This window comes from Apostichopus japonicus, chromosome 1 (assembly GCF_037975245.1).
Source record: "Apostichopus japonicus isolate 1M-3 chromosome 1, ASM3797524v1, whole genome shotgun sequence".
Classification (NCBI taxonomy): Eukaryota; Metazoa; Echinodermata; class Holothuroidea; order Aspidochirotida; family Stichopodidae; genus Apostichopus; species Apostichopus japonicus.
This window is the reverse complement of record NC_092561.1, coordinates 3,661,546-3,674,221: the sequence shown is the minus strand read 5'-3', so window position 1 is coordinate 3,674,221 and position 12,676 is coordinate 3,661,546. Positions and strand designations below refer to the sequence as shown.

Sequence of the window (12,676 nt, the reverse complement as noted above, 5' to 3'; positions counted from 1 at the left end):
TGATTTCCAGTGAATCTGGAAATATTTTCTGTACATAACTGATTTCCTGCACATGATCCTAGAAATGTTTTCTGTATATGTTGTATCCTGTATTTCTTGAAATATTTTCTGTACATAAGTGATTCTAGAAATATTTTCAACAAGACAGTCTTATACTGTCCTGGCTCCTTTCTAAACTATTGAATGTATTTAAAATTTACAAACTTCAGCACTCTCTGATTACACAGCAACTTTGAAAAGTAAACTCAGTATTCATAATAAAACTTACGTCTTTCAAATACTTCAAATATAAAGAATTGTTAAAATTCTATGTAAATGTAAACTTTAATTTTAGTTAGTTAAGGATTATTTTTAATTGTTATTTTTTGGTACTACCCCTTATTATTCGTTGCTAGAAAGGTATTAAAAAGTTATTATTTGTTATACCTGTTTTGTCCAGCTGATAGTTTGGAAGAGAAGCCTCCCGATAAAGCTGGAGATGCTAACGTGGAGGCAGGAACAGAGAAGAAGGAGCAGGCTCTAAGATACCTGGAAGCATTTGCATCTTCTGTTGCTGAGGCGATGAAGATACAAGCTGCCCAGCAGTGTCAGTTAATTATCTTAAAGTTTATCTTCTTGAAGAGATGCTTGTAGGTGGCTTTTTACTTGTAAAATTGAGAGGGGTATATGTATAATGTGACGTCTACCTGATTGTACAGAGATTGCACCCCGTAACACAAGGCTATGCGATGCTGCATATATGTACCAGATTGTATAGAGACTCCCACCCCGTAACACAAGACTATACGATGCTGCATATGTACCAGATTGTAAAGAGATTCCACCCCGTAACACATGACTGGGATGCTGCATATGTACCAGATTGTACATAGACTCCACCCCGTACCACAAGACTGGTATGGTGCATATGTACCAGATTGTACATATACTCCACCCCGTAACACAAGACTGGGATGCTGCATATGTACCATATTGTAAAGAGATTCCACCCCGTAACACAAGACTGGGATGCTGCATATGTACCAGATTGTACATAGACTCCACCCCATAACACAAGACCTTGCAATGCTGCATGTGTGCCAGAGGCTATCAGCGAGCATTAAATTACTTCATTGAGAAATGAGTAGTGTATGCATTAAATAAAATTTACTGAATTTAACTCTGTATTTAATGAAAAGTTACCAACTTATTTGTTTTAAATCATTCCCTTTCAGCTTCTGACCAAATTGACACAGAGCGGAGTGAACAAAATGTGAGAGAAAGAGATGCTGATACAGTGATGAAAGAGACAGAGTGCAGTACAGACGTGCAGGGGGCCACACATTCAAATAGTACGGAAGGTATCAAAATAAATCTATAAATAAACTAAAAATAAATTTAAAAAAAAAATAATAATGACTGATTGTTGACCCCAATGAGTAATCGTTTTTTTTTTTTTATAAACAAGCATTTGTTTTATTCAAACATGAATTTATTACAATTTATCGAAACAAGGCACTTTTGATGATTGTTTCAACTGTAAACATGTAGTAGTGAGTAAAACATTAAATACATCTAACTACAGATTCTAAACATGTAGCAGTGACTAGTGAGTAAAACATTAAATATATCTAACTTCAGATTCTAAACATTTAGTAGTGTTCTAACATAATATATCTTCAGATTCTAAACATTTAGTAGTGATCAAACATTATATATATGTCTAACTTCAGATTCTAAACATTTAGTAGTGAGTAAAACATTAAATAGATCTAACTTCAGATTCTAAACATTTAGTAGTGTTCTAACATAATATATCTTCAGATTCTAAACATTTAGTAGTGATCAAACATTATATATATGTCTAACTTCAGATTCTAAACATTTAGTAGTGAGTAAAACATGAAATAGATCTAACTTCAGATTCTAAATACTTTGTGACATATTTATAATTAATCACTTCCAAAAGTAAATTTGAAATTTAAACATTTTGGTCTTACATTTGTTCCCTTTTTTTCATGTTGGCTTTTCCACGAGACTTAGATGGTCTATTAAATGAATAGCATATTCTGTTTTGAAAGATTACTGCCCAATATTGCACAAAGATTGTGAAAATCAATCAACAGAAAACAAACATTTTAATCTGGTCTCTGTAAGTTCTTCAATGTATTACATTCTTTCTTCAAGAACAGTATCATTGAATCTCTAGAGGTTCTATAACTATATAGAGGAGTTCCAGAATTTATTTCACAGCTTTACCAGTTAAAAGTGATTCTATCTCCTGGCTAGAAGAAACAGACAGAAATGTTACTTTATAAATTTTCCTTACTTAACATCTTTCAACAGAAGGTCACAAGGATATCAATAAAGGGGATGATTTGAGATAGATAGATTATCCCAAACTTGGACTAACGTGAGAATTTCTCAAAACAACCTCGTTTAGTAAAATGTGAGGACCTAAAAGCAGTTTAAGTTCTGGCAAAATGTGTGTACATAACCATCCAATTTGACTTAGTCGTACATAACCATCCAATTTGACTAAGTCTTCATGGAAAGTTGGTTTTAATATCCTTATATGGCAATAAACAATTAAGTGTGTTGTCACTTTGGTTAGTTGTGCAAATTTGTCACTACAGATTTGGTCTAACTCTGCTGTTTTTTGGGGTTTTTTTTTTTTTGGGGGGGGGGGGGTTAAATCCAAAAATTACTGTATCAATCATTAACTTTAGAAAAAACAGATGTGAAAGATACTTACAGTACTGTTAGCTTTAGCACTTTGATGTAGTGTTAAGAAATGTTTTTTGAGGTTTTCAATTTCTCATTTTGCTACCAGATTATTGTCAAGAAAACCAACAAGTGGATGCCATGAGGACATCTGCCCAAGAAGATGGAGAGGAATATGAGAGGCAGGACTCTACTACTGATGAAGCAGAACATCTAGAAGATGTCGATACTAATATTGGAACAGGTACTGTATCACTTTTAAAGTTTGAATGGTTGAAGCTGAAATATGGACACTTGTTTAATTTAAATGGATGTCACTGGATAAGTGGTTTTTATGTAGAAGAATGCAGATCCAGTGAATCAAAGGCAAGCTAGATTCATGGCATGGCCCTCTTCCCTCCAAAGTTATAACATCAGTTGACCTTTGACACCATGCCTCTTGGTAGCATACTCCATATAATTGCCCCATTGATGTACACACTAAATCGTCAAAGTGATGTGGTCTCCCAAGTTTTTGTAGAAGTTCTCACTAGCTCTTAAGTCCTACCCATCTCTGGATAGCTGACAAGTTGGGCCATTCATGCCGTATTCAGTTCTCTGTATTATGACCATGCACATTTGTTGTTGTGAGAAACTAAACTTGTTGACAAACCTCTTTAGTCAGTAGTAAGCAGTTTTGTATGCTGCTCCTGGGAAGCTTAAGTTGGTCTAAATTGCCTCAATGGACCAATTTGTGCACCATATTTACTTCCATTTTGTTACTCCAGCATACAAGCAACAACAAAAAAACAGATTTTGTTTGATAAATTATGAAAAAAAGATGCTCTCCTGTTGCTTTTGGCATTTTTTCTTTCACCTGGGGGGATTGGTAAGACTCTATATAGAGTATGTCACCTCATGGATAGACTACTTTAAATCTTGTTTTCCCTTTCACCTCATCCCTACTGAAATTGTGATTACGCTGTTTGAAGGAATAACGAAACAATGACCTTCAGGTACCTTATTATTATTCTAAACTTCTAGCCCTAGCAACAATAGCTGAACATTTTCCACTTGGAAAATGACTTTGTTACAAAAGTTGTTCCTCCCTGACGTCATCAATATGGTATTTTCAGACGTATTACGCTATCAATGGCGGCCTACAGTGTACTGTGGCGGGGCATTAAGGAGCCAATTTTCAAAGCGAGCGTATTCAGTCAAATAGGATAGGAAGCGGTTAACTTAAAAATTGAATATTATCTAGTTTTGAGGTTACTGAATAGTATGAAATGTCTTTGATCCCTGCCTTCGTAATTCCTTTAAGCGATAAATTGTGGCCGATGACAAATACCTGTGACTGATGATATCCTTATAATATTCTCTATGCCATGGACTGTGTTGTAAACTCTGTATTATAGTCTTCCATTTAGATGATTTTGCTAATCTCTTTAAAGGCAAATGATCCTGATTGCAGAAACCACAAAACAATTGCTTGTGGCTGTTGTTATTATAGATACGACTGTATTTTAAGAAACGTTGCTATTTTTGCCCATGAAAAATTTTGTCTTTCAAAAATATGCGTCAAAACAGCAGACTTGGTTTCCAGCCATATAACAACTAATGTATTTTGTAAGCTGTGAACGAGTGCTTGGACATTCTATCTTTCAGAAGATTGCAAACTTAGATTTGGTTTTTCTATCAAGGCATTTAGTTGACTGAGATCTCTGAACAACCCTTGCAAATTATAATGCATAATACAAGCACTGTTAATTATTAATGACAGTACGAATATTAATCAACAAAAGCCATAGCATGGTGATTTGATGCAATTTACTGTGATCTGTTACTGTTTTGTCTTCTAGAAGACGAACAACAAGAACAATTAGTAACTGTTGTGGTGGCCGATGACGGAGCAGAACAGGAGAAAACAGAAGGTATGTTCAGCTTTAAAACAATGTCTACTTCAGTAATTTTATACAGGCCTGTTGCAAAGAAGAGAAGGTGTGGGGGATTGTGATGTAAGGGGGAGGGGACTGTGATGGGGAGGGTGGTTGTGATGTTAGGAGGAAGGATTGTGATGTGAGGGGAGGGGGAGGGGGATGTGTGGGGGAGGGGGATGTGATTTTAGGGGGAGGGGCATTGTGAGGGGAGGGGAATGTGATGCAAGGGTGAGGGGATTGTGATGTTAGGGGAAGGGGATTGTGATGTGAGGGGGAGGGGGAGGGGATTGTGATGTGAGGGGAAGGGAAGGGGATTGTGATGTGAGGTGGAAGGGATTGTGATGTGAGGTGGGGGGATTGTTATGTGAGGGGAGGGGCATTGTGATGTGAGGAGGGGGAGGGGATTGTGATGTAAAGAGAGGGATTGTGTAGTGAGGAGGAGGGGATTGTGAGGGGATTGTGATGTGAGGGGGAGGGGGAGGGGTTTGATGTGATGAGGATGGGGAGGGGATTGTGATGGGGAGGGTGATTGTGATGTAAGAAGGAGGGGAGAGGAAGTGGTTTGTGTCTTCTAACATTTATCCAAAATCTCCAACAACAAATGCCTATTGTACAGTATTAGTTGCTATTGCTCTAGACTATAATCTGCTTAGTTTAGATATTCAAGATATAACTAGTGTCTGGATCTCAGTGCATTTGTTAATTTACATAATCTTCTCTCCATGAATCATTCTTTCTATTCATGAGATGACAGTATACTGCATTTAAATGTGATTCTACATCTTCATCATTTCACCTGTCCTACTTTATAAATCTGTTGATACGTTTACATCATAAAGAGAAGGAAAAAAATTGGCGAGGGAGCTTTATTAAATTGAGAAGGTCTGATGATCTTAGCAGCATAATTTCAAGAGGTTAAAGAAGCTGATATATGATGTCCCTTTAGCTAAAAGCTCTGCTGTGTTTCTCTAAGACCCCATACAGCCACTACATGACAATACATGCGAGTAAGATATATAATAGGGATTCTGGATTAAAATTTCTACAAGGGCAAGAGAGACATTAGTTTCAGCCAAGGTTCAGGGAGGACCAATATCTCCCCACACCTTTATTGAAAAATGGACATAATAAGCTAATGATGTGCATGAACCCTGTGGCCTTGTTGGCCTTTGTGCCCTGTTAGTGCAAACTTGTGGGTAGATTTTTATCATTCCTTCCTGGAAGTAAAGGAACCTATGCAGTCAGGTCGGAGTGTATGTTGTTTCTGTGTCTGCGTCTGTGACACTTGCAAGGGTCTGAAAACACTCAGGAAAGGAGTGATTGATATTTGTCATACATGCTGTGTAGATGTGTTATAGTGAAAATGTGTGCCCTATTGTTTTGGGCATTGACCCTATGAATATTTATGGGGTCAAATGTAAACTTGTTTACATTGCAATAACTCTGCAACCTTTAAGATTTTTATAGCCAAACTTGGTATGCAGTTGTTGGTTAAAAACTGTCACATGTAGGCTTAAATTATTTGGGACCAACTTGGCCCCCAAAAATTTCCAACCAAATTATATTCCACCTCAAGTGCAAATTTGGGAAACATTCTTTGGGCCCAATATCTTTGACACCATTTGGTCCCACATTTTTGGGGGGGAAAAGTTTTGGGGGAAAATATACTTGTGAACCGGTTTGTTTCAGTCAAATAATTTTGTGGGATGTTTAGGTGCAAAATTTTATCATCCCAAATGTTACCGCTAGGTCCTGGAAAAGTCAGATATGTTTGGGTCCTCAAATCAGTCAGTCAGAGCATGACAGGGCTTTGGAACCTGCTCGTTTGTAAGAAGTTGATATTATGCATTCATTTTATCAACTATGATATTAGGTTATGACATACAACACTTAAGCAAGTAACCATAGTGCCTGTTGGGCTCTTGTTATTTCACCCAAGTGGAATCTTTCATTTGTCAGATCTGGCCTACAAACTGCCTCTTGGCAACCCCTTGTGTAGAGGTTGTTGTACTTAAGCTGCAACTCTGGTTGCACCTAAATTAATTCATGAAATGGATAATCCAGCTCACTAAGTCTCTCCAGTTGTATAGAATTTGGTAATTGAAACCCTCTTGTGCTTTTCTGCATTTACATATTATTAATATATTCCTTTGAAACATTTCTCATACATGTGGTAAGCTTCTCATCGACACAGGCTACACATTCCAGCAAACTGTCTTAAATTTAAAAATCAAGCGGTGATTGTACGACTTTGGTTACTGATCACATGGGTCATATCAAGTATCTGGATATATTCCTTTTGTTCATAACTTGAATAATCCCCTGCTCTATGTCTCTTTTTCATTAATGTATTCCTTACATGAAATGTACTACTTATAGTATTACACATGGCTTTTGGTTTCATTTCGAAAGCCTCTTATCATTCAGATTTTCAAATATTGATAAATGTCTCATCTTATTTTACTTCTCTATAAGACTATCATCAGCCAAGCCATGAAATATAAATAGCAAGGATTAAAAGTTTAAGTCGATAGTTATATATTGTACTGCTTCTGTTACTGAGGACACTGAATTTTAAGTTTATTCATGACGTCAACAATCTCTAAGTCTCCTTAATGAATGCACTCAACACATGAAAGTATCTTAGTTATTCATGACGTTAACAATCTCTAAGTCTCCTTTATGAATGCACTCAACACAGAAAAGTATCTTAGTTAGTCTTAGTCTTACATGTTGGGTCAGGAGGGGGTGGGGGTGGTTAGTGGAAGACTTTTGACATGATGGTTTTTGAAAATTATATATTCATTTAAAGAAGTATTCTCTCCACTTGCATAAGACTCTCATCACTGCACTGAAAGCAGACATTATATAAATAGCTTTTAAAATTAAATATTAAGATGTAAGTGTTACTTCTCTTGTTTAAATTGACAATTTGGTTGTATCTTATATCTGAATTCTACGTCAATAAGACATGACCTTAGTTCCATGCATTATGAATTTTAACACATGTAAAGATACTATATATGTAAAATGTCACTCATGGCTATGGTTGCATTTAGATCACAACTGAAGTTACCTCTCTATCTCTCTCATCAGCAAAGCTTAATACACATTAAAACTTAAAACTGCCTAAAATACCATGTCCTGCAGCACTGGTAGGAAACTGCAACACTACTTTTGTCTGGTGCAAAATTCCTGCTTGTAGGTGCGACCAATAGTTGCAATCAGGATTTGCAGTAACTTACAGCACTGGTAGGAAACTGCAATGTAAAACTTAGACAGCTCTTGTGGATAAGCTTGTTATGCTCAAGATAAATAAAGTATAAAAAGAAAAGAAAAAAAGAATAGCAACCTCTAGCTGGTCGTTGATGTGTTGATGTGAGGTAATGATTCCTGGCATTTTCATTATTCTAGGTGATGAGTCTTCAGCAGTGACTACCAGGAAATCAGATGACAAAAACACTTTACGACGAAGTAAACGAAAACGACGCTCCAAAAAAAGGGGTTATGAAGACGACGACAATCCAAGAAAGAAATGGAAACAGAATGAAAAGAATATCAATGTAAAAGATGAAGATGATGGCGAGATCGAGCCGGAGGAGGAAGATTTTGAGATGGGTGAATCTCCGTCGGAGGTGAAAACTGAAGATAAATTATCTTCATGGACCTGTAAACACTGCAACAAGATATTCACTACCAATACACAATACAAACAGCATCTACGCACACACTCTGACCAGAAACCGCACCAGTGCATATTCTGCAGCAAACGCTTCCGGCAAAAATGTCAGAAAGATAAACACGAGAGAATTCACACCGGTGCAAAGCCGTACAGGTGTAGACATTGCGACCGAGCATTTTCAGAGAGCGGGTCTAGGAACAGACACGAAAGGATTCACACTGGGTACAAACCTTACATATGTCAGCATTGTGATAAAAGTTTCATTCAAAAGGGGAACAAGGACGCTCACGAGAAGATACATACTACCTTCAAACCCTTTAAATGTCTAAATGAGAACTGCAACGATACTTTTGCTTCCGATGATGAATTGAAGAAACACAGGGAGGGACATCCAATGAAACCTTACAAGTGTCACTATTGTTGTAAAGGGTTCCCTTTCAATGCGGAGAGGAAACGGCACGAGAGGTGTCACACAGGTATTAAACCTTACAAATGTGCCTACTGTGACAAGACTTTCACACAGAAGGGTAATAAGGATAATCACGAGAGGACTCACACAGGAGATAAGCCTCACTGTTGCTCCTACTGTCCGAAAGGATTTATTAGAAAACAGTACCTGGAAAAACATATGAAGAAGAAACATGGTAAAGATTTGTACCAATGCAATCAACCACCAGCGGTGTATGCTGTTCTTGAACTAGATCCTAGCTTACCAAAGGAAGGACACCTTGCAGCTGAGAGTCTCTTACAGGCTGCTCATATAGTCGCACAGCATCAAGTAGCTCTTCAAAATGGTGGAGATGCCTCCTCCACGAACGTAGAGACTGAACGACTAGGACAAGTCATGGCAGAGGTGAATCAGCAACTATCCAGCATTGAGCACCATGTCGCGATCGTGCAACAGGATGGAGTACAGCACCACCAGCTACAAGTAGTGGAGCGTCGTGGAGAGCTTAACCAGGGTGAATCTGTAGCCGTGATGGAAGGTCAGATTGTTGAAGAGCATGAGGTGATTGGGATACAGAACCAGGTGGTAGTGGCAGAACCAGAAATTACGGTATCCAACGAAGGACAGGTGGTGATACAACAGCATCAGTTCACGGACGAAGAAGGCAATGTGTCAGTGGTTCAGCATCAGTTACCAGCAGTAGAGACCAGATTGGTGTCTTCAGGGAACCACCAGGTCTTACAGCAGACCACACAGTTTGTGGAAGATAATCAAGAATTCACAACTGTGGAAGGACAAGTTGTCCAAGGGCAGTTTGTTAATGAATCAGTGATTGTTGTGAGGCAGCAGGACGACTTGGAAAATGCTGAGTCGGAAGGAGGCACTGTATCTCAAGAACAAGTGGATGGAAATGCGGAGCAGGATGATCATCAGACAGAAGAGAAAGCAATGCCGCAGGAGCAGGAGAATGGATTTGGTAATGAGGACGATCATCAAGAGGATGGTTATAGAGAAGAGACTGTTCAGTTTAATCAAGAGGGCAAGCAATTGGTTATACATGGACATAATATAGTCATACAAGCACCACAAGATACGCAAGAAGGGTAGCCCAGTACCTCTAGATATACCATTGTTGTCAGGTGATTAGTAAGATTAGTGTTGTTAGGGCCGCTGGTTGTGTGTTACAGCCATATAGAGAAGATTCTTACAAACTGCAGTTCTGTTATATACATTCTCTTTGTACTTTTATCATCTTTTACACAAAAAGAGCCAACTCTCTCTGGCACCGCCAGTAAATAAATGGCTGTATAGGGATAACTGTGGAATAATCTGATCATTAAAAGTTAGCAGTTTATGAGAATAGCAAAATTCAACCCACTCATTCGTAAAGAAGGCTTAACAAGGTAAATATGCTATGGTAGCGTTTAACTCATTATTTATATTTGTTTTGATGAATAAAATATTGGAATTCCTACAAATACTGTTGTAAAATTACAGCAGAAAAGCAAACATCTTCTTGGAATTCAATTGAATCTAATGATTAGAGAAGTTATGTTTGGAAGATTCACTAGCTCATCGTTTTTTTTTTAAACTTTTATTTGAGAGGGAAATGAACAGCCGTAGTTATATGATGGTATCATGCAATTATTAGGCTGGCCTAGACGATTTATTACTCTCAAAGTTTGAAAGAGTAACTTCATTGATAAATTTATGATTATTCCAAGGTTGTAACCGACTTTGTGATTTGCTTTCTGGCACCTTTATGTCTCCTGGCAATATTTTTATAGGCCTTTTAAGTGATTTGAATATTTTGGACTAAAGAACAGAATTGAAGAAAGTGAATCGACGATGAAGGAACATGATGCTATTGTGACCTGTAACTTGCGAAGTTCTTGTACACATGCTGGATAAGGTAAGCATCAGTCTCCAAGGGGAGGATATGGTCTGCCTGGCTACAGGCCTGTTAGGCGAATGTTGAGTCAGTGTTTTGCCTTATGTTTAGTTTCTTGTAGGTGATTGAAACCCTCAGTGGTACTTAAAAGAAGCTTTCAATGTATGAATGTATGCGATTTCTATCATTCTTGAAGCTGTATGAGACTCAAAATGCTGCTTTAAGCTGCCCAACAATCCCAATCTTCTTTTTGGCCATCATACGTGATCTGGAGAAGTTCACCTGTACAAATGTCTCCTTGCGTAGCTGGAGTTCATAAAAAGTACGATGTGTATGGTACTAAAGTAGAAGGGCAATCGACATAAACGGAAGTTATATTAACGAGAATATTTATCACGAATTTCAAAGTTGATATGATAATTTTACCAATTCCTCACAAAGTTGAAATGACTTTTAAATCGAATGCGATTGAACATTTCCGTCAATGTTATTAATATAATGAATTGAAATAGTAAATGAAAATGCGATAGATTCATTAATATTCGTATTTTTATTGTGCCGTTGGGCGTTTCTTGTCTTTTTTTCTTTTATCTCTCATAGTTGTGTTTGTGTGACATATAAAAAGCTTTCAAATGTCTTCGAAATATAAAATTAGTAAGGGTTGAGAAGAGATAAAAAATATTAATTTCTTGTCCTTGATCACGGAACTTTTCAAGAGTTCCCTGTGATATGTTCATACTCCATCATCTGTTAATGAGAAGGTTGTAGAACGAACTAGTCTCTTGGATGTGAGATTGATGCCGACAAGAATACCATCTTTTTTGCTACTGTTAAGCCATGAACCTACGCAGGCTTATAGTTACTCAACAATGCCCTTAACTTGTAGTCTACTAAACCTATAGTAGGTTAGAATCTGAAAATCGACACGAGTATAGGACCTATAGTCTGCCAGTCGCTGTGGCCTGATTGTTAAGCTCATATTTAAACTTTTCGACACCATAGAGTTATCGTTCGTATGCAATAAAAAGTAATATGCGGCATTTTGGGGGGGAAATACTTTATATACCTAATAATTGATTTAGGAGACGTTTCTGTATTCTTGTTTATGTTGATTTGTTCAATACAGAAACAATTTGATATTACGCTGTCGCAATTGCTAAATAAATACCACAAGCAGTTGTCGCATTCTAGTCAAGATTACCCTATGCCCTTGGTGGCAACTTTCCCTTCAAATCATTATTATTGTTTCATGCCAGCTATTGTTTTGTAAGGAAATTCCCATTAAAATCAAACAGCATCACCGACTAATCTGTAAAACCCTGTCAGTTTGAAATTTAAATGGATGATCAAGACGCCAGTAGCTTATGAGGTCTTAGTGTACTCGTTTTATGTCCATCTGACTTAAACATCCCTGCATGTACTCACACTTTTAAAAAGTGGCTGTTGCCCAAGCTTTTGGCTTATAATTTAAACGTATTAACATGAAACTGAACGGGTATTGTGTGGAACATGAGTATCAAGAGATCATTGGCTAGCACGGAAATCGAACGAATGAACTCTTGTTATACAGAAAGGAGAAGTGGATTTCTCGTCCTTGTAGCTTACTCCGGTTGCATCGAACGAAACTAACTAGATTCCTGATTTCTCGTTATTCAAGGACAATGCCCCCCTGCACCCCAACAAAGAGATGGTAATAGCTGTATAGTGAGCACAGGCAATTTTAATCCTGACGACACTGGTTCGAAGCATGTTCCAATAATTTATTCGTGTGCTCCAAATCAATATAATAGTTCAGGATTAACACAGCTAGCGATAAGAAAACCCATCAAGCTCTTTGAACGAGCCTTCAAATCCGTAGTCATTCGTGCGCACGCGATACTTTAATTGTAATCCAGTGAAGTAGGGATTAACATATAATTATATCGCATATATGTACTGTAAACTATATAAACTGCGTACGTGTGTATAGAAGGAAAGGAAAAGCTTGGGATTGGTGAATGCTTACGTCAATGGTTCGCAATAAATCTTATACA

At 37.5% G+C, this 12,676-nt stretch overlaps 1 protein-coding gene across 9 annotated transcripts in view; it reads left to right on the top strand.

Annotated features, from left to right (window-relative positions):
• The window catches only part of LOC139983901 (uncharacterized), a 39,098-nt gene extending 27,896 nt beyond the window's left edge, over positions 1-11,202 (top strand). For 5 of the 9 annotated variants that reach the window (XM_071998020.1, XM_071997671.1, XM_071997781.1 and 2 more), the window contains exons 5-9: positions 440-586; positions 1,215-1,340; positions 2,813-2,947; positions 4,545-4,616; positions 8,037-11,202. In XM_071998020.1, the coding sequence (XP_071854121.1) occupies positions 440-586; positions 1,215-1,340; positions 2,813-2,947; positions 4,545-4,616; positions 8,037-9,859 (2,303 nt within the window). In that variant the 3' untranslated portion in view covers positions 9,860-11,202. Of the gene's footprint in view, positions 1-439; positions 630-1,214; positions 1,341-2,812; positions 2,948-4,544; positions 4,617-8,036 lie in introns of those variants that run through there. The other 4 variants (XM_071998096.1, XM_071997940.1, XM_071998235.1 and 1 more) reach the window with 4 other exon arrangements.
• The last annotated feature ends 1,474 nt before the right edge of the window (positions 11,203-12,676 follow it).